General features: G+C 46.4%; 2 protein-coding genes across 3 annotated transcripts in view; both read left to right on the forward strand.

Moving 5' to 3' along the window:
• LOC130605329 (actin-like protein 7A) overlaps nt 1-19,271 on the forward strand; it is a 159,893-nt gene that overhangs the window by 86,634 nt on the left and 53,988 nt on the right. The gene's annotated exons all lie outside the window — the stretch shown is intronic.
• Nucleotides 1-19,271, forward strand: part of CORO2A (coronin 2A) — a 53,001-nt gene that overhangs the window by 29,345 nt on the left and 4,385 nt on the right. For both annotated transcript variants that reach the window (XM_057420737.1, XM_057420738.1), the window contains exons 2-8: nt 2,604-2,804; nt 7,692-7,808; nt 12,365-12,514; nt 13,057-13,236; nt 13,922-14,038; nt 14,940-15,044; nt 15,232-15,328. In XM_057420737.1, coding sequence (XP_057276720.1) covers nt 2,604-2,804; nt 7,692-7,808; nt 12,365-12,514; nt 13,057-13,236; nt 13,922-14,038; nt 14,940-15,044; nt 15,232-15,328 — 967 coding nt within the window. The remainder of the gene's footprint in view (nt 1-2,603; nt 2,805-7,691; nt 7,809-12,364; nt 12,515-13,056; nt 13,237-13,921; nt 14,039-14,939; nt 15,045-15,231; nt 15,329-19,271) is intronic.

The following is a 19,271-nucleotide window of genomic DNA, read 5'->3' on the forward strand; positions in this document are numbered from 1 at the left end:
CTCCATCCCTGGTGGTGTTCAAGGCCAGGTTGGAGGGAGCCTTGGGTGAGATGGGTTAGTGTGAGGTGTCCCTGCCCATGGCAGGGGTGTTGGAACTAGATGATCTTAAGGTCCTTTTCAACCCTAACCATTCTATGATTCTATGTTTGGACAGTGGTCATATCACTTTCTTTTGCCTGGTGTTCCTGTGTGTTCTTCTCCACCATGTGTGGCAGTAAAGGAGAGGAAGGAAACCAAATAATTGTGACTGTCAAAACCCGAAAACAGAGAAGAGGGAAGCGAATGTTTGAAAATGGAAAAGAAGGACCCTGCAGGGAACACTGAGCAGAGGCCTCTGGTAGATCCCAGCGCCCTCGGATGGGCGTGGCACTGTGAGCAGAGGGGGGGCGGATGCAGCCCTGCTACTGTCAGGACCTCCTTGTCCAGTTCGCTTTTCCTCTGCAAGTGGGAGGCTGTGTGATGAGGGCCAGGAGAAGGCTGGTAAGAAGGTGCTGTAGTGTAGTGGCACCTCGGATGGGGGAGGTAGGTGGAAAGTGCAGCTGTAGCCTCAGTAGGTTTTGAAGAACTGGGAAAAGTTACTTGTACACCAAGGTTTACTGCTTGCCATGGGAAGATGCGGGGGAGGGCCTCCCCATGGAGGTGCCTCTGCCTCCTGCTCTGGGGAGGATTTTGCAGCTAACTCCCTGTGGCCCATGGAGTCAGCTCTGATGATGTGAGCCCGCTGCTGCCTCTGCTTCCAGCAGGGAGAGGACCATCCTCCTAATGTTGAGGTGGTGGGCAAGGGTGGGGAATGGAAACGGTGAGGTGTACATGGAAACATGCCAGTGTGGGGGTCATCGAGGAGTTCAAAGGCCCTTATGGAGAAGGTGGGGCCTGCTCTGCTGCAGGACTCACCCAGGGTGGGAGAGAATTCAGGGTGGTCTTGCCTGCAAGACAGAATGGTGGGGAATGGAGCTGGTGGCACAAGTGACTGCTCTGCTTACTGCCAGGAAGCTGTTTTGAGTGGCTGACAATCTTGCAGGAGTGGAGAATAAAAGATGAAAGACCTGTTATAGCTGGCTGGAGTGCAGCAAGTAACATTATGTTTTCCCAAAACTTGGGAGCTGCTTAAGGACAGCCCTGCAGAGAAGTGTTTTGCCCAGCCCAGCTCTTCCCAGCTTCTCTATCTTGGCTGCTACTTGTGTCTCCATGTGTCTCACCACAGTTGTGTTCAGAATGGGCATCTATCCCTTTTGTATTGCAGATATGTCATGGCACTTCAGACCACACTGTGCTCCTTCTGGGAACAGGAGATAGGACAGGACTTGTGTCCTAGCACTATTGATAGCTCACATCTTCTGGTGTGATGTGGGATGTGAGCTTTGTGGATCTTTGTGTTGATGGGTGCTTGTAAAGTTTCAGTTTAACAGCCCAGGATCAAGCAATACAGTTTCCTAACCTCAAACAGTCATCATAAGAGGATGCAAAAACATGCCAGCAACAAGGATATTTAAGTTTAGAATTGCTTAGACCCCTTGTCAGGTGATGACGCTCTTGATTTCCTGCCATTGCATGCCTCCCCTTAAACGTTTACCCACATGAGTGAGTGGTTTAAGTCTTGCTGTAACTCAAGCTGCTTGGTTGGGTTCCCATCTCAGACTGGAGTATTTTGATCCAGTATTGCTGATAACAGTGTTCACCAAATTCATGTTAAAGAAATCAGTACTGGGTAAAATCAAGCCTTTTCCCAATGTTTGCTCATACTCACAGCTGACTGGGGATCTCTTTCACCCATAACCTTCTTGCCTGATCTCCATTTCTTTTCCTTTAGGCAGTAGGACCATCCCCACTGTCTAGGTCTTGTTGAGAGAGCAAGAGTTAATAGTCTGAACGACCTTTTCTGCCCAACACTGGTAGTTTCCTACTTGAGAGCACTTGCATGAGTTCTGTTAAGCTCCAGTGCTCTCTGTGGGAAGGGTTCTTGTGTTTAGCATGATTTATGTATCTAATTTAAACACCATTTAAAATGCTGCCTGTTAGAAGGCTGTGGTGCAGTTATAAACTAGTCATGCAAAATGTCATTCATTGTTAGTGGGGAAAAAACCAAGAGGTGACAGCAACTATTCCTGTAACCTGTCAGATCTTTTTTTCCCTTCATATGTGCAAAATTTAGACTTATTTTTGGTCCTAAGCCACCTCAGGACTAAATGAAGCATGCATCCAGACTGGCTTTTTCACTTGCCATCTTTCAGGCTTTCCCCACCTAAGATGTATCTTTTATCCTTCCTGAGCTCTGTGCTACCAAGATTCATCTCCTCTTAAACTTGCTGCCGTGTGGCCCTGCCTCAGTGATAGGGACTGCATGCACAGCCCAGCTGGTGATGGAGAGAGCTGTCTTCTCTCCCCTGAACTCTCTTCTCTTCATCACTCCATCTGCAGCGGGTGCAGACACAGGTCATGCCACAGGGGTGAAGACCACCAGAGAAAAAAGTGACTGCTGCTTGCTGTCTGAGGGTTGATGTGAGAAGCACAGATGCGGAGGGGTGAGCCTGTGCTGGGGAGCGGGAGTCTGCAAGCCTTGCTTGGTCCTTATGTCACGGAGCATTGTGTTTCTCCAATTGCAGATGTCGTGGAACCTGCAGTACCGCACCTCCAAGTTCCGCCACGTGTATGGCAGACCAGCCAGTAAGGAGAAATGCTATGACTGCGTGCCCATCACCCACAACGTCCACGACAACCAGTTCTGCGCTGTAAACCCCCACTTCATTGCAGTGGTGACTGAGTGTGCGTGCGGGGGGGCCTTTGTTGTCATTCCCATACACCAGGTGAGCTCTCCTGAGGCAGGCTGGCTTTTGAGAGAGCATCAAGAGGCTGGAGGAAAGCCAGGCTTTCTAGGGAGCTAGATCACACAGAGGATATTCAGTTAATGCAGCTGTCCAGATTGCAGAGTGATAGGAGGGGCCTCAGATGCTCTGGCAGGTGATTCCTGGGTTGTGTCTAGTTTTATCTCTTACATTGCTGCTTGCAGCTTTTTAGCACCTTCATTCATTTCACATCTCATTTGCATTTCCTGTATAAAGAGCAGGAACTGTGCTAGGAGAAATTTTAAATATAGAAGTAATTAGGAGACACGGGGCAAAATCTGAAAGTTGCATTACTGGCATGTTTTCAGATATGACAAAAGGAAAATGTGGCATGTTTCGCTCTACCTCCTCCTTTGTGAAAGAGTGGAGAAATGATTATCAGCCAATGAAGCTCTTAAGCTTAAAGCATCGATGCTGGAGAAGCTTCCCTTTCAGTAACAAATCCGATGTTTATGGGTTTTGATGACTTACGGATCTGATGAGGGAGAGAAGCAGGCCATCTGATGTTTATTGCTTCAGAAAAAATTAGGCATGCACTAATGTGGATTAACTTGAATATGAGATTATGAGCTCTCTGGAATCAGGGCAGAACAGATGAAAGGCAAAAGTTCAGCCTTTAATTAAAAGTTAATTGATGGTGTTATTGCATTACCACTTTTTCAATATATATTTGCTAAGGATGAAAGTGAACTGGCTATGCTTGAAGAATTTAGCACAGTTCCTGGCTCTCCTAGACTTTGTTTGTTCATCTCCTTCTCTGCAGGTGCTGTTCAAAGACAGTCCTTCTAAAATTAACCCTTGCCTTGTTTTTCTTGACTGAGTCACTTCTTCCCCCTCAACGATGATCTGTTGAGGCTGAAGAACTTGTCCTTATCACAGAGCCGCATCTGTAAGCTGGTGACTGTGGGACAGGGGGTGGGAGCCAGCTCTCAAAGTGTTGGCAAAATGAGTTGAGAGTGCTTGCACTGCTTACTATTAATTTTTCTGTCTTCTCACCTTTTCTCAGCTCTCTAGAGCTCTCTAGGCTAGTCTTCAGTAGTAATTCTTCCATCTTAACACCTGCTTAACACTCCATCCAGATCTGAAATACCTGCCTGCAGAAATAACTGCCTTATTTCAAAGGCATGGTAGAACTGGGAGGTACAGAAAAAGGTTATTAAAGTACATCAATGAAAATATGTGAGGAAGATGTAGATTAGGCCTCAGTCAGTCTGGAAAAAAAGACAAAGAAGTGAGATATATAAAACTTGTCATGAGGATGAGGAACAAGCATAAGGAGTAATTCTTCTTGTTTTTTTGTGGTATGGAGTCCCTGGAATCCTGGTAAAGGGAGCAAACTGTTATCAGCCGATGTGAATTCTTCTGCAGTTCAGATGTAGAGCTCACTGCTCCAGATGCTGATGAGACCAGAAGAACTAAGGGTTGTAAACCAGGATGAAGTTATAGAGCATTTTATGAACTGTGTTAGTTCTGATGCATGTCCCTTGAGGGTTGACCATTGGTGGTGGATCGGGGAAACTATCTGTACGTGCTGCGCTTTGTACAGCCGTTCTCTGAATACCTGTTCCTGACCCTTGCTGGGTGTGGAGAGTGGGCTCAGCCCCTCACAGAAAGAGGTTCCCTGAGCCTGGGGACTGTGATACACTTCTCAGCTGGTCCTACCTGGTAAAATCAGGCAGCTTTTGACTTGTGCTCCTGGTGGTGGTATTTGTGGCTGCCATCCTTTGCAATGCTGACTATGGTAGACAGCATACTGTGGACACAGCTGCAGGGAACCAAAGGCAGCTGCTCTGGAGACTATGCATGGGACAGTATTGCCTTCTCATGATGAGCCTCTGATCTGTGGTTACTTTTGACTGGATTCACAGGCAGCAGCTGCGTTACAACCTTGCCATCGTGTGGAGGAAAAGCGGAAGAGCCAGGACATCACATTTAGCCAACGCAGGATATGGTAGCTGGGAAAGGGAGGCCTACACTTTCCAGGCTGGGTGAATAACCTGCCCTTGGAGCTGCTCTTGTCCCTCCAATGCTTTTTGGAGTTCTTTCTGCACATGCTACTAGAGGGACTGCCTGCGTCAATATGTGCTTAAATGTAGGCTCAACCTTGCTCTGGACTGTGCCTCCTTGCTGGCTTGTTGTGCTCCTTATTGTGGGCACCAAGCTCTCTCGTCAGTTTGCGTAAATCCCGCTCTCAACTACTGCACTGTTTTTCCTCTCTGAGAGCCTGGGGGAGAGTTAGGGTTGAGAGCAGCAGAGGTTATATAGGGAGGTAGCTCTTTGCCACAGATACTCTCCTTTCAGCAGGCCTTTGCTTTCAGCCTGAAGAGGAATTAGTTTGATATTTGCCGCCACTTGGAGAATGGTCTTCTGATGCAGGATGTGTCAGACAGGTCCTCGTGAAGATGTACCGTTGAATGGCAGCACATCTCACCAGGGAGGAAGATGGCTGAATAGACTGACTGCCTTTGTTAATCTTGCAAGTCCAAGGAGACACAGGCTCAGTGACTATAACTGGGAGATGAATGGTCTTCTTAGGGTGCGTAGATTGGTGTCTGGCACAGATGTGTTTGGGAACTGCATGCAGTGCATAGCAAGCAAAGATCTTGACTGAGAGAGCAGTTTTGTGGCCTTCCTTTTTGTGGCAAAGGCCTGACTATTTCCTTCTCCAATGACCAGACTTGGCTGAGACTGCATCTGTCTCTGCAGCATAAAGCAAAGGGATAGAAAAATGAGAACAAAGTCCCAAGAGACAAGGAGATATTTATCTAAGTCTTTGCGATCTCCAGCCTTTCAGTGCGTCAGCACTGGCTGTTAAAGGAAGGATATCTACCCTGTACAAACTCTGCTCTTGGGAGAGTTGTAAGGGCTGTCCCAGTAGAAGTGTTTTTTGTCAAGGGGCTCTGAGTTTGGTTACTCTTCAGAAGTGCTGGGAGTTTAGAAAGTGTGAGGTTGAAAAATTACTAATTTTCAATCCCTGCAAATCTCTGTGGAAGTCAGGTACATCTGCATGAATAACAATACATTAGTTACTGAAATAGTAACTAATTTTGAGATGAAAACTTCCCCCAGCATGTGAAGAGCTTCACTTCCACGTACAGATGTGCATCTGAGACCAGCAGCTCTACCTGTCCTACGTGTTTATCGGCAGCCAGGGGGTTCATGTGTTGCGGGGTCCTGCTCTGTCCCATGGATGCAAGGCTGCACTGGGGCTGGTGGCTGGAAGGGCAAGGACTCCTTTTCCAAGGCCAATTGAGCCTGCTGGGGACATGGTGGTAGGACAGCCTTGCAGGATGGGACTGGCAGAGCAGGCTCAGGGCAGCCTGGGAGTCTCCCACATGGAATGGGGAGCAGTCAGCCAGCCAGCTCTAGGAGGGGACAGTTCCCATAGGGATCAAGGCATCGTTGTGGAGCTGGCTGCCCAGCCCATTGAGTTGCCAAATTGAAATCAAGCTCTGAAGCCTACAAAAGGACACTGTGGGTGGGGGAATGCTGCTTATTAAAGGCTTTTTATCTCTCTTCTGCCTTCCCAAGTCACTTTGCTTTGTCACAATTGTTTTAGACTGTAGTCTAAAAAAGCAGAGTCTTTTACATTTCAAAGCCCTCTAGTGTTCAGATTAAAGCAGGTTAGTCCCAGTCTATGTGATAAACTTTCCAGTGAGGCCAGAATAGTTACATGTCGTGTCCTGTTCTGCATTCAGAACCATACACATTTTAAAGGCTGGGAAAATTACATTTGGGCCACATCCATGTTAGAGCAAGTACTGATTTCCCTCTGCTGTGCACTCCTAAGGCCCACCTCTGGAAAGGAGCAGGGAGAGCACCAACACAAGTGTCTCCTTTCCATGAGAGCATGCATTTGTGTTCATTTTGGTTTGTAATTCTTTGAGGTGGGACAAAAATAAAGCAGTGAGCAGGACCAGCTTCCCACCATATCTCTTTAGGTGTCTGACCTTTGCTTTTGGACAGATGTCTTGGATAGAAAGTGGGTCCGTACTTCTCCTGCTTCTGACAGGGAGAAGCAAGTGCTGCTGCAATGGTACTAAAATTCCCAGCAGGCTTCCTAGCATGTAATACACTGGTTTGGCTTTGTAGCACTGTGCCTGCAGTATGTTTTTCTCCTGATGCAAGACTGCTCCCATGTGGCATCAGGCTCTCAATACTCCTTTGTGCACTTCGTGCAGGATTTTTAGTAGTGAAGATGCCACCCAAACTTTGAGTCTTTTAGGAGAGTCTGGAATCTGGTTCAGTCTGGTGAATGGCTGGATTTGAGCACCATCAGGGAGAAACAGATAGCTGTTGAAAGAAAAACTACATTTGTAATTTGTGTCACAAATACCTTTTTGCTTGAAAAATAAACTCTAGCTGATGAAGCTAAAGAATAAAAGCTAAAATATATATACATGTTTTTCCTGCTTATAAAAAATGTCTTCTGAAAGAGGTAAGAGGTAAGAAATCTTATGGTGTGTGTGTTTCTCCCCCCAAGATCTTTAAAAAATATGGAGGATTCAACTTGTTTATGAGTGTTTCCCCTCAAAGTTTTATCCTGGTGTCTGAACCAAATACTGTGTTCTAACTTCAGCAGTCTCAGCTGCTGCATGTGTACAGATTTCTTCATAGCAATGTGTAATTAGAAAGGCCTGGACAACTATTTCCTTTCTTTTCAGTGGTATCATCAAGACTTGCTTAGCAGGAACAGCAAAAGCCCATTCTCAATAGACAGAGGCCACCCAGGGCACTTGGAACATAACAAGGAGAAAGAGGTTTTTTGCTGGAGCTGGCTTGGATCTTCTTTAAAAATGTCCTGTAATTACATGGCTCACCTTAGGTTTGTTGATATGTGTTTTCCAGACAGGGAAGCTTGACCCACATTATCCCAGAATATGGGGTCACAGAGGGAATGTTCTGGACATCAAGTGGAACCCATTCAATGACTTTGTAATAGCTTCATGTTCAGAAGATGCCACAGTAAGTTTACCAGCTTGTCGACGGTGTTGTTACATAGCTAATATCCTTTTGGGGGAGTGAAATGAAAAAGAAACCACAAGGCCCATGGCTGAGATGTGAAAGCATGCATATACATATAAAGAAGTCAGGTAAAAGTAAGATCATTTATTTCTCTTGGGGTCAGACCTTCCAGATGATATATCAAAATCAGTGTGTAAAGAAAGATCTGTTTTATGGGGACTTCTGTCTTTTTGGGTATGTTTGCATGAGAAAACAAGAGTATGAATTTAAAATGGAATTACTATTCAATTTTAATCATTATAAAACTCTTTAATTTCAAACAAAAGCTTCAATACAATGTAATCTGGAGCAGCTGTTTCAGATTAATTCCCTGCAGAGCAAATTTGAGTTTGTTTCTCTACTCAGTTACTCTGTAAAGTCATGCTGGATCACTTATGGAGTAGATGAGGAATCTGCATCATACCATTCTGCAATAAGTGCCTTACCTGGTATTATTATAATTAAGATGCAGTCACACATTTTGCCTCAGTGTAGGTGCAGACTAGTAACTGAAATGTTTGTAATGGGCAATTTAACCCGTATCTAAGTGACCATGAAAGGTTGTTTTTCCATGTCCTGTCAAAAGCGGGATGTTGACTTCTGCAATAGAGCCACCTGACTAACTACTGTCCTTTTTTCCAGAGATCCCACATATGTTTTCTTCCACTGGGTATATTCACTCTCTACCACACAGCATCAGGGAGGTTTTCCTTCTCATTTCCTTCAACCCTGACTTAGTGCACATTCAGACATTTCAGCTCTGCCGAAAATCACTCTTGAATTAGAAATCTAGGCTCTTTTAATTGTCCTTCATGTAGTGACTTTCCTTTGCTTCTTCGGATATATTTGTCTTTTATTTTTTGAAGGCTTTAAATTTCCGGGCTGTCTGTGAGGGTTTCATTTTATCCTCCAACCTGTCTGCTGAGTTTTCATACTGTTTCCGGATGGACCTGTGGCAGGAAGGATCTACCATGACCTCTCTTTTGATCCTTAGATAAGGAATGAGCAGAAGCTTCAAAACTTCCTGCTGCAGTTACAGAATCACAAAACCATTTGTGTTAAAGGAGCCTGGGTGCTCTCCTCTGCAGGTCTGTTGAGCACAGGAGGCAACCCAAGGATAGAGGTTTCACCACCTCTCTGGGCAACCTGTTCCTGTTCTTCACTGCTTCCATGGAGAAATATATTTCCTTATATGCAGTCAGAACCTCCCCAGTGTAGTTAGTAACTGCTGTATCCTGTCCTACCACCCTGCTCTTCAAGACAGAGCCTGGCTGAAATTTCTTAGCAGTATTCTAAGTATTGAAGGCGTCTCTAAGTTTGCCTTGAAGCCATGTCTTCTCCAAGCTAAGCAAGCCCATCTCCCTCAGCTTCTCAAAGGGCAAGTGCTGCAGCCTCCTGAGCATCCTGGTGGCCTCCACTGGAATCACTTAAGTTTATCAGCATCTTTATTGCACTGAGATACTACAAAACTGGATGCAGTGTTCCAGCTGCTGTTTAATGGTAGCTGAGTAAATGAGAAAAATTGCTTCCCTTGATCTAACGGCTGTCTTCCTTTTGTATCAGGCCAGGATGTTGCTAGCTTTCATCCCCACCAGGATATGCTGCTGTGTCATATTTATCCTGTTGTCTACCCAGGACTCTGGAGTCTATGCAGGAAAGCTGCTCCCTGTCAGCTTTCTTTTCCAGCTTCCTACTGAAACTTGGCGCTGAATCATTCCCTGATGATCTAAACAATGAAAATACTGAGCTTGTCACTGGTGTCATCAATAAAAGTTGTTCTAAGAAGTCTTGCTGTTTGTGAATATGCTCTCTGTTTTGGTATCACCTTCCCGTCATCCTGGCACCAGGACCTTAGGGGTTCCCTACACAATGACATAATGTAGGGATACCTCTTCCATCCCTGCCAACTACAGAGGACAGCAGACTATGTTTCTTAGTGTGACTGGTTTGCCTGGTAGCCAGTAGCTAGACTTCTAGAGCTCACTTAGTCCAAGCCCTACTCAAAGCAGGTCAGTTGAATCAGGTTGTTCTAAGCCTTGTCCAGGTGAGCTGGAAGATCTCCAAGGCTTCAGATGCTGTTGCCTCACTGGTCCCTTCTTCCAGGGGTTGAAGGCAAAATTCCAGGCAAAATAGGGCTCCTCTGATCACCAGGGAGTGCCCATATTGCCATTTGTTTTCATTGTTTTCGGTGCTGTCCCTGTGCACCTCCAAAGACTCTGGCTCCATCTCCTCTGTGCTTTTCTTGAAGGGTAGCCAGAAATTGAACAAATTCTTTTCATCCCACCTCTCCTCAGATTTGCTCCCATTCCCCCTTCATCTCAGTGCCTGCTGTTGGATTCACACATCACTGACAGATATGGTGTCAACATCTGTGTTGTGCTGGCCTGTACTAGGGAGCTTGGACTGGATGTACTTTTGGCACGTCTCCACAGCAACACTTTCTCTGTCCTGAGAGAAGTCTGAGGAAGTTTCTAGGGTCCCAGAGGTGTCAACTACTTCCACTGGGCTGGACATCAGAGCCCAAGACTCCTCGCATTCTGTTGTTAAAGGTATGGTGCTCTGCACCATTTCTGAGCCTCACTGTGGCATTAGCCACTGTTCTGGCTTGTGTGCAAGGATGCATCTGATTGTTCTTACTGGATTGTGTCTCCCTGGAGCTTTTGAGGATGGCCACAAGCTTCTGGAAGGTAGTGGAAATTTCCCATTACCCACATTCCTCAGAGGTTTCTTGGCCATTAATCAGCCTTTCTGGAGCTTGCCTTGGTGGTACCACAGCTATCTTTTGCAGTGTGTAGCTGAAGATTGTAGAGTGGTAATTTTTGTCATGGGAGGGGATGGATAGTCTCTGTGAGTCAGTAGTCAATAGTCTCACCTATTGCCCTTTACAGTTCCCAGTGCTGCTTCAGGCAGGCTTAGAACTGAGGCCAGTGCAAGTGGACAGGGACTGAGAGTTTGAACGGTATGGGGAGAGGCCTTATCCTCTTACCCCTTCTGTTCCTTTTGGCACATCAATCAGGAACATGTGAATTCAGCTTGCTGAAGATGTCCTGTGTGCTTATAAGGGCAATTCTGCGACTTTGCTTTGTCAGTTTTTCTTCAAGATGCAGCAAGGTAAATGGTTCATGAATTGTTCTTGCTTGACCTGGCAGGGCTGGCTCCAAGACCCACTCCTGCTCACTAAGCACTGACACTTTCTGCCATTTAATACAGTCTGAGACACCAGGGGCTTTTCCCTGCTTTTACCACCAACCATTTAATAGCATGCAGGGTGAATGGCTCATTCTAGGCAGTTCTCAGTATGAACACAACCTATTTTTCCCTTTCTTACACTCTCAGCTCTATTGCTTTAGTGATTGCTGTTGAAGCTCTTACCACTCTGGAAGTTTGTCTAGAGGCTACTGGACCCCGCAGTCCTTAGGTTTCTGATGAGCTTGATTCCTCAGTTGAGAAGAATGCTCATGACCTTTCCCAGCAGGTCCCAGGATTTATAGCTCTCCTTCTTTGTCTTAGAAAGGTGTGATCCTCATCAGCCAAACAATGGGAGACTTGGGCAGATGTGGCTAACTTCCATGACCTATCTACGTCAAAGAGCATTACTCTTTTGCTTCAGGCTAAATCTAGGAAAAAATATGACAAGCATAGTAATTTTCATTGTGCCAAAGGCTTCATCACCTGTTAGAATCCTAAATAGTTGTGTGTCTACAGTTAGTGAGGGACTCTTTCATTATACCTGCATAGGTCAAGCCCCTTTTGCAGGTTTCTTTTATTTCTTCTTCTACTCCAGGAGGACAGAGGTTTTTTGTCTTCATGCAGCATCCCTGTAGAAGAACCCAGGGCTGCAGGTAGACCTGTTATGAGACACCACACTCCCAGTTGAAGTTGAATAAACTTCAGTGCAGTGCTTCTCAGTCTCTCTTTTTGGGACATCTGCTATGTGGGCTTCTGAGTACTTTACCCACCTGAGTGGGCTCTGTCTACTTTGACAAATGGCTGTGTCATTTGCAAAGTGTTCGGCACTGGTGCAGTTTCTATGGGACAAACAATACTATAGTTGTCATCTGACCAGGGGAGTTCTCAGTTCTTTCACTAGTATTGAGTGGATGACTGCTTGGATTGATCACTGCTATAATATTTTCTGTGACTCTTCAAAGTTTATTTCAGATTTGCTTGCTTTTGCTCAAAGTTTGTTATGAGGCAAGGTCTGCAAGATCTGTCATTTACTTTTTCCCCTTGGAAATAAGTTTTTGTAATTGTGTTGACAGCTTGGCCAAGTGTAAGTGTTGAATTACCAAGTTAAAACAAACTGGTAGAACTGCTGGCTAAAGATAGAGGGTAAAGAGGATTCCTCAGGCCCACAGAAAAGTAAAGATACTAATTTAAATAACTGGCATTCAATAAAGCCAGGAGCATTCCTATTCACTATCAAGGGCATAATAATACCAAGGGAATAATAGTTATTAGTTCCAAATCAGCTCCTTACTCAGGAATCTCACAAAGACCCATCCTGTGCCATTCAGGTGAAAATCTGGGAGATCCCCAAGCCCTTGCTAACAAAAACCATTACCAGTCCGAAGAAGGAACTTCTTGGGCATGTTCGAAGAGTTGGTCTCATTGAATGGCATCCCACTGCTAATAACATCCTCTTCAGCTCTGGGTATGACTACAAGGTGGGTCTGTTCTATGTGCAGCTCTCCTCCTGGGGTACCCTGTTTGGCAGGGTGTTTTGAAATTTGTTTTAATTTCAAGCTGTGAACTAATGCTAAAGAGTTCATAAACCTTCCCCAGGGTGAAATTCCATGGTGACCCCAAAGGCAAAAGGACATTGCTGCAAGTTCAGAAGGACTTGCTAATTTTCCAGTCTCTCTTAAGTCTACTCTGCCGTTCTCCTTTACTGGATTAGATACAATATGCAGTGCCATGCACTTTTTTGTGTTTTTTTATTTGGCTTCATTCTTATGCTAGTGCAAATATCTGCACTGATGGTGGCCACTCTTATGTATAAAATGTGGCTGTGAAGGAAATTAGAACATTTGACATTCTGAGCAGTGTATCCCTGATATATTACTGTAAGTACCAGGGAATATTTTAAATCCTGGAGAACAACCACTTAAGATGGCAAGACCTATGCATGCAGAGAAGAGGTTAATAGGGTACAAAAAGCTCCCAGCTGGTCAGGCAGCAAAGGGCTGATTTTCTTTTATTTCTCCAGATAATGATCTGGAACCTTGACACCATGAAGACCGTCATCTCAAACCCAGTGAAGATCCTCAATGCTCACAGGGATGTGGTCCTTTCTATGTCATTCAACACAGATGGCAGTCTCCTTGCCACAGCCTGTAGGGACAGAAAGATACGTCTGATAGACCCTCGTGCAGGAACAGTCCTACAGGTAGGTTGGGTTCAGAGGTTTGTGGTTCAGCTGATCTCACCCTTTGGAGTGTTTTCTCTTCTGGGTAGATTCATTGCCATTAAAGAAGACTCCTCTGTGCCTTCCATTGCCCAACACACTAGGTGCTGCAATTGCCTTCTACTTTTCATGGAACACTTGCTGTCATTGTTGAACACAGAGTTTCCACATCTTGCTACCATGCTTCTTGCTCCCTGAAACTCCTTTCGAAGGGCACTGTTCTGATAGCTGCCTCATGCAGTCCCGTGTGGGATGCCACAGGGAAGACCTGTAGAGATCAGGGCTTGTAGAGATCAGGTGGACAGAAGGGTGCAAGTGTCCCATTGCCAGAGTTGTTATTGTTGCCTGGATTCTGTATTTGTTGGCAAGGTGAAGCTGACTTATTCCTAGGTATTTGCACAGATTTGGGCGCACAAAGCCCTGCCAGCAATTAAGAGATCACCCTTTTGCACATATGTAATTCATTAGTTTGACTGCGCTTTTGCGGATGGCTCTGAAGAGCTTAAGCTGCCTTTCTCAGATGCCCATGAAATCTTGCTCACTGTAGTTCAGGCAGGCTGAGCAGATCTTTCAGATGTTACTGAGTCAGAGGTCTTGCGTAACATGAAATTTGGCTATGCGATGGGTGCTATCTCTTCCTCACACAGTGTCCTTTCTCTTCCTATAGGAAGCCAGCTACAACTCTCACAAAGCCAATAAAGTCTTGTTCCTTGGAAACATGAAAAAACTGATCTCTACTGGAACATCTCGGTGGAATAATAGGCAAATTGCATTATGGGATCAAGTGAGTTGGACCAGCAATCTTAACCACACCAGCTTCAGTTTTCTCTCTTTTGCTGTCTCATTAACTTTTTCTACCTGCCAAATACCCAACAACCGGTTTATAACAGCAATTCAGAAGTGATCTGTCAAATACTTAGTTGGTGATAGTCCTTACTGTTATGACACTGTTAATCGAGTATGAGTTTCTGAAGAAGCTCTCAAAACTTTCAGCATAGAAATCCACCAGAACAGAGAGAATGCTGTGCCTGCTATGGGTAGAAATCATTCAAAGAGCCTTTGGATGGTCACTGTAGCTCTGACTTAAAAGCAGCTCTTCCTGGTCTTACTGGTAAATTGATACTGGTACTGGAAACAGAAATGAGCTTTAGACACAGCCTACTCAGGTGAAGCCCTCAATGGAGTTAAAAAATGTGGTGTGTTTGTTTTCTGATGATCTTTGACATTAGAGTATTGAGGTAGTACTGATCACTTCCAAGACGTGCTCTCCTATCGCGATGCCTGCTAGCCCTATGAAACCCTGCTGTTCTCTACCCCTCTCTTACACAGTGATATTCTTTTCCTTTGTCAGTGTCTCACTTCATCCCTCTGTGTTAACTACCTTGTAACACAGTCTTTTGCCTCTTTGTGGTGCTGTCACCCTTTGTACGAGTATCATGAGCTGATACTCGTACAAATTGAGAGCCTGGGACAGAGCACCCATTTCCCACCCACAGAACTTTGAATAAATTTCTGCATGACCCTCTGCTCAGGGCAGCTGGCCATGGCCTAGGGTCATTATAGAGTATGAGTTTCTGAAGAAGATGGCTTATGTGCCACTGTCAGGTGGGGCTCAGGTGAGATGTCCCTAACTTGAGGTGACTGGCCAGTGATTGAAGTTCTCTGTTTTTCCTGTGTCCTGCCAGGATGACCTTTCTGTGCCTTTATTGGAGGAGGATCTGGATGGCTCCTCAGGAATCCTATTTCCCTTCTACGACTCAGACACACACATGCTTTATGTGGTGGGAAAGGTAAGTGCTTCCCATTCAGCAAATGCTGGGGAGGCACACTGCAGAGCCCTAACCTTCCCACATAGGAATCTGGGGGTAAATGTTTAGTTCATTCTTGACTCTGCATGGCTTCTGAGGCCAGGCAATCTTCTCATGCTTTCATACTAAGCAGCAGAGGTTGCCTTACGTTGATTTTCTTTGCCTTTAGGGTGATGGAAATATACGGTACTATGAGATAAGCCCTGAGAAACCATACCTGTACTACCTGATGGAATATCGTTCTCATTTACCACAGAAGGGAATGGGTGAGTGACAGCATATGTCAAATGTTACAAGAGGTGGCTTCTTTGTTTTAAAGGCTGCCAGAGTCCAGGACTATCTAAAATATCATTTAGAAAAGAGAGTGGGCCAGATTTGAGTCTCTATTCAGGTTTACAGGTGCACAGCAGCCAGCTTGACCCAATTTACCTTTATATCACAGGTGATATTACAGGGGCACAGGTTTGAGGGTTCCCTTCTGACCAGCAGAACATGGCCCACACAGCTTTACCAGTCACTGCTGCATCCATCCCCTCCTGCATACCTAATCAAGGTGGAAGGGAGGTGTCCTGGGTTCAGCAGCAGCAGTCATTTTTTCTCCTTCTTGGTAGCTGGTGCAGTGCAGTGTTTTGACTTTCAGCTCGGGAACAGAGCTGATAACAAGGATGTTTTGGTTTAGCCAAGGACTTTGTGAGCCTCATGCTCTGCCAGGGGGGAGGGGAAGCCAGGAGGAAGCAGAGACAGGACACCTGACCCAAACTGACCAAAGAGGTATTCCATACCACAGCACGTCATGCCGAGGGATGTAACTGGGAGTTAGCCAGGAGGGCTGGGAGACTGCAGGGTTGGAGGAGGTATCGGTCGGAGCTTGGTCGGGCTTGGGGGGCGAGTTATCTGTCAGCTGGTGCTGAGGTGTTGTATTCTCTTCCCTTGTTATTTTCCCTTATCATTGTTTTAGCTGATATAGCGGCGGCGATTTGTTGCTGGACTGTTCTTATCTCAACCCGTGGGAGTTGCATTCTTTTCGATTCTCCTCTCCGTCCCTCCGGGAGCAGGGGGAGGGCACAAAAGGGGGGGAAGTGAGCGAACGAATTACCTGACTGGGTTTAAACCACGACAGTTCTTTTTGGCGCCCAACGTGGGGCACGAAGGGTTGAGATAACAACAGATCTGACTGGATTAATAGTCACTCGTCACAATGATGATTTAATGGCTCTCAGAGTTGTTTCTCTTGATCTCACAGCTTCAGAATGTTGTAACTTACGTAGAGCCGGTATTTGCTGTGTTAGTGTTTATCAAGTGTGGGGCCTGGGCTAAGGTTCTTGTCTCACTGTGCTTCATGGCAATGGCTTGTAATACAGGCAGGCTCCAGCAGCAGGGCGGGACGGACGTGGCCGTGGACTTGTACCTGGCCGTCCGGCTGCTCTTCACCGTCGTGGCCCTCACCCTACTCTCCATCTTCGTGAGGCTGCGGGGAGCCGAGGGGGAGCGGCCCCGGGAGCCGGCGGCTGCTGAAGCGGCCCGGGAGAGCGGCCCCGGGGACCAAGCGGCAGTGGGAGCGGGGCCGGAGGCCGCGAAGGGACGGCTGCCGGTGGAGGTGGAGGAGGTCGGGGCGGTCGAGGAGCAGAAGGAAGGGGCTGCCGAGCAGCGGGATAAGGCGGCGGAGGAGCCGAGCCCCGCAGAAGAGCCGAGCCCCGCGGAGGAGCCCAGCCCCGCAGAGGAGCCCAGCCCCGCGATGGCCGAGAGCATTTCCCGGAAGCCGCCCGCCGAGCGCCAGGAGGATGCAGGAGACCACACAGCATTTCCCAGCAAGGCAGAGGAGGAAGAGCTGGACTCAGGAAAAGAGAAGCTGGCGGTGGGAGAGCCGGCAAGCACAGCAGCTACACCAGCCCCAGTGACAAGTACAGCAGCATCAACTGAGAGTTCTGAAGGTTTTGAATGGCCTTTGGGTACCCTTGGGACCTGCCTGCTGATTGTGATGGGGATCAGCATGTTGGCACACACACAGACTGTGTTCTACCCACAACCATTTTGTCTGATCTCAAAAGTTAAGCAGAGTCAGGTTTGGGTCTTGTCTGGGGTTAGACGACAATATAGGGGGACCAAGAGGTTTTCCCCAAGGCTGAACAGTCATGAGTGGCAGGGTGTGTGGGACAGTATGGGCAAGTATCTAGTCCACTGGGCCCCTCCAGTGCTTTGGAAGCATCGGAGATGGAAGGCAGCTGTATGGAGTCCCCAGCAACAAGCTGCAGAAACTGCTTAAGGGGACAGTGAATTATTTTGAGCCTGGTGGGCCCATGGCACTTCAGGCCATCAGAGCAGAGATGCAACATAGAGATGGACTCATGATCGAGGGGTGGACTTAGCAATGGACACTATTGCCGAGGTGATTCACGAGTGTGAACACTGCACACAGTCTCTCCTGCTCTGAAAGACTGTTACAAGAGATGGAGCCTGCCATCATGGACCAGATGGACTCAGCAGCTTTATAGGGACTGGTCCATGCACTAAGATAAGAGTGATGGTATACTGAAAATGTGGGAACTGAGCATGACGTGAATGGTATGGAATAAGGGGTGGATAATGTCCTGGGTTCAGCAGCAGCAGTCATTTTTTCTCCTTCTTGGTAGCTGGTGCAGTGCAGTGTTTTGACTTTCAGCTCGGGAACAGAGCTGATAACAAGGATGTTTTGGTTTGGCCAAGGACTTTGTGAGCCTCATGCTCTGCCAGGGGGGAGGGGAAGCCAGGAGGAAGCAGAGACAGGACATCTGACCCAAACTGACCAAAGAGGTATTCCATACCACAGCACGTCATGCTGAGGGATGTAACTGGGAGTTAGCCGGGAGGGCTGGGAGACTGCAGGGTTGGAGGAGGTATCGGTCGGAGCTTGGTCGGGCTTGGGGGGCGAGTTATCTGTCAGCTGGTGCTGAGGTGTTGTATTCTCTTCCCTTGTTATTTTCCCTTATCATTGTTTTAGCTGATATAGCGGCGGCGATTTGTTGCTGGACTGTTCTTATCTCAACCCGTGGGAGTTGCATTCTTTTCGATTCTCCTCTCCATCCCTCCAGGAGCAGGGGGAGGGCACGAAACGGGGGGAAGTGAGCGAACAAATTACCTGACTGGGTTTAAACCACGACAGGAGGATAGTCTGGATTTAAAGGTGGAGGATGCTTCTTGCCCATTGTGAATCTGCTCCAAGATTTTTGGCATTGAACTCTGTTGACACTGTTTCCACTCTGGGGTTTCTCTGGTAATGGGTGCTCCACATCTTAATACCTTTACTGCTTGCCTATCTTCTCCTTTGCTGGCATTTCCCAGTTATAGATGGACTTGCTGTGATTAGGTCACCCCTCCTCCATTGGAGACCCGTGCTTATTAACCTGTCCACTTACTACCCATTGCTTAGTCATTCAAGCTACACAATTTGGCTTTCAGCTCTCGGACCCTATTGGTATCCTTTTCTTGAACCTTCTCCAGTCTACCCTGTAAGCTGTATTCCTCTATAAACATGTGTTTTTAGGACCATTTGCCACCCCTCCACACTACTTGCAGACACTCTCATTCTTCCAGGACATTGTTACAGACATTTAGCAGCACTGGATTTGTACCTGTGTCCTTCAAAAAAAAACTTATTGAAAAGGAATAAATTATTTAAAACTTAACTGGAATATGTATCTGTCTGTTACTCAGCTTTTACGATCCTTGCAGTATATAGTATCCTAATTTTTGGTTGTCATAGTCTTCTTAAAATTTGTTCACTGAAAAGGAAGTGTACAAGTGTTTTTAAAGGGCCTGAATGAATCAAATATACTTCCCTGGTCTGACCTGTTATCCTGATCAAATCATACTGCTAAGGTTATTTCACTAAATCTTATCCCCCAGTATTTGCAAAACAGAATACAATGTAGATGTAGAGGAGTGGAGCTTAGGTTTACATTTAGATGAATGCACAATGTAATGATCACTGGCCCTTCATGTAGAATCTACTGTTTAATGGAGTCATTTGGTATTAGTAAAAAACAAAGCTTCTGTAGGACATAATGAAGCAAGGTCTAAAAGAGAGATAATCCCTTTTGTTAAGGGAATTGACATGGATGTATCTTTGTAGGTGTCGTGGTTTAAACCCAGCCAGTAATTCAGAACCATGCAGCCACTTGCTCACTCCCCCCCCACTTCTTCCTCCTCCCACTCCCGGAGGGATGGGAAGGA

Source organism: Pezoporus wallicus, unplaced genomic scaffold (assembly GCF_028554395.1).
Source record: "Pezoporus wallicus isolate ANWC-B61680 ecotype Strahan unplaced genomic scaffold, APGP_CSIRO_Pwel_v1 contig_6822, whole genome shotgun sequence".
Taxonomy (NCBI): domain Eukaryota; kingdom Metazoa; phylum Chordata; class Aves; order Psittaciformes; family Psittacidae; genus Pezoporus; species Pezoporus wallicus.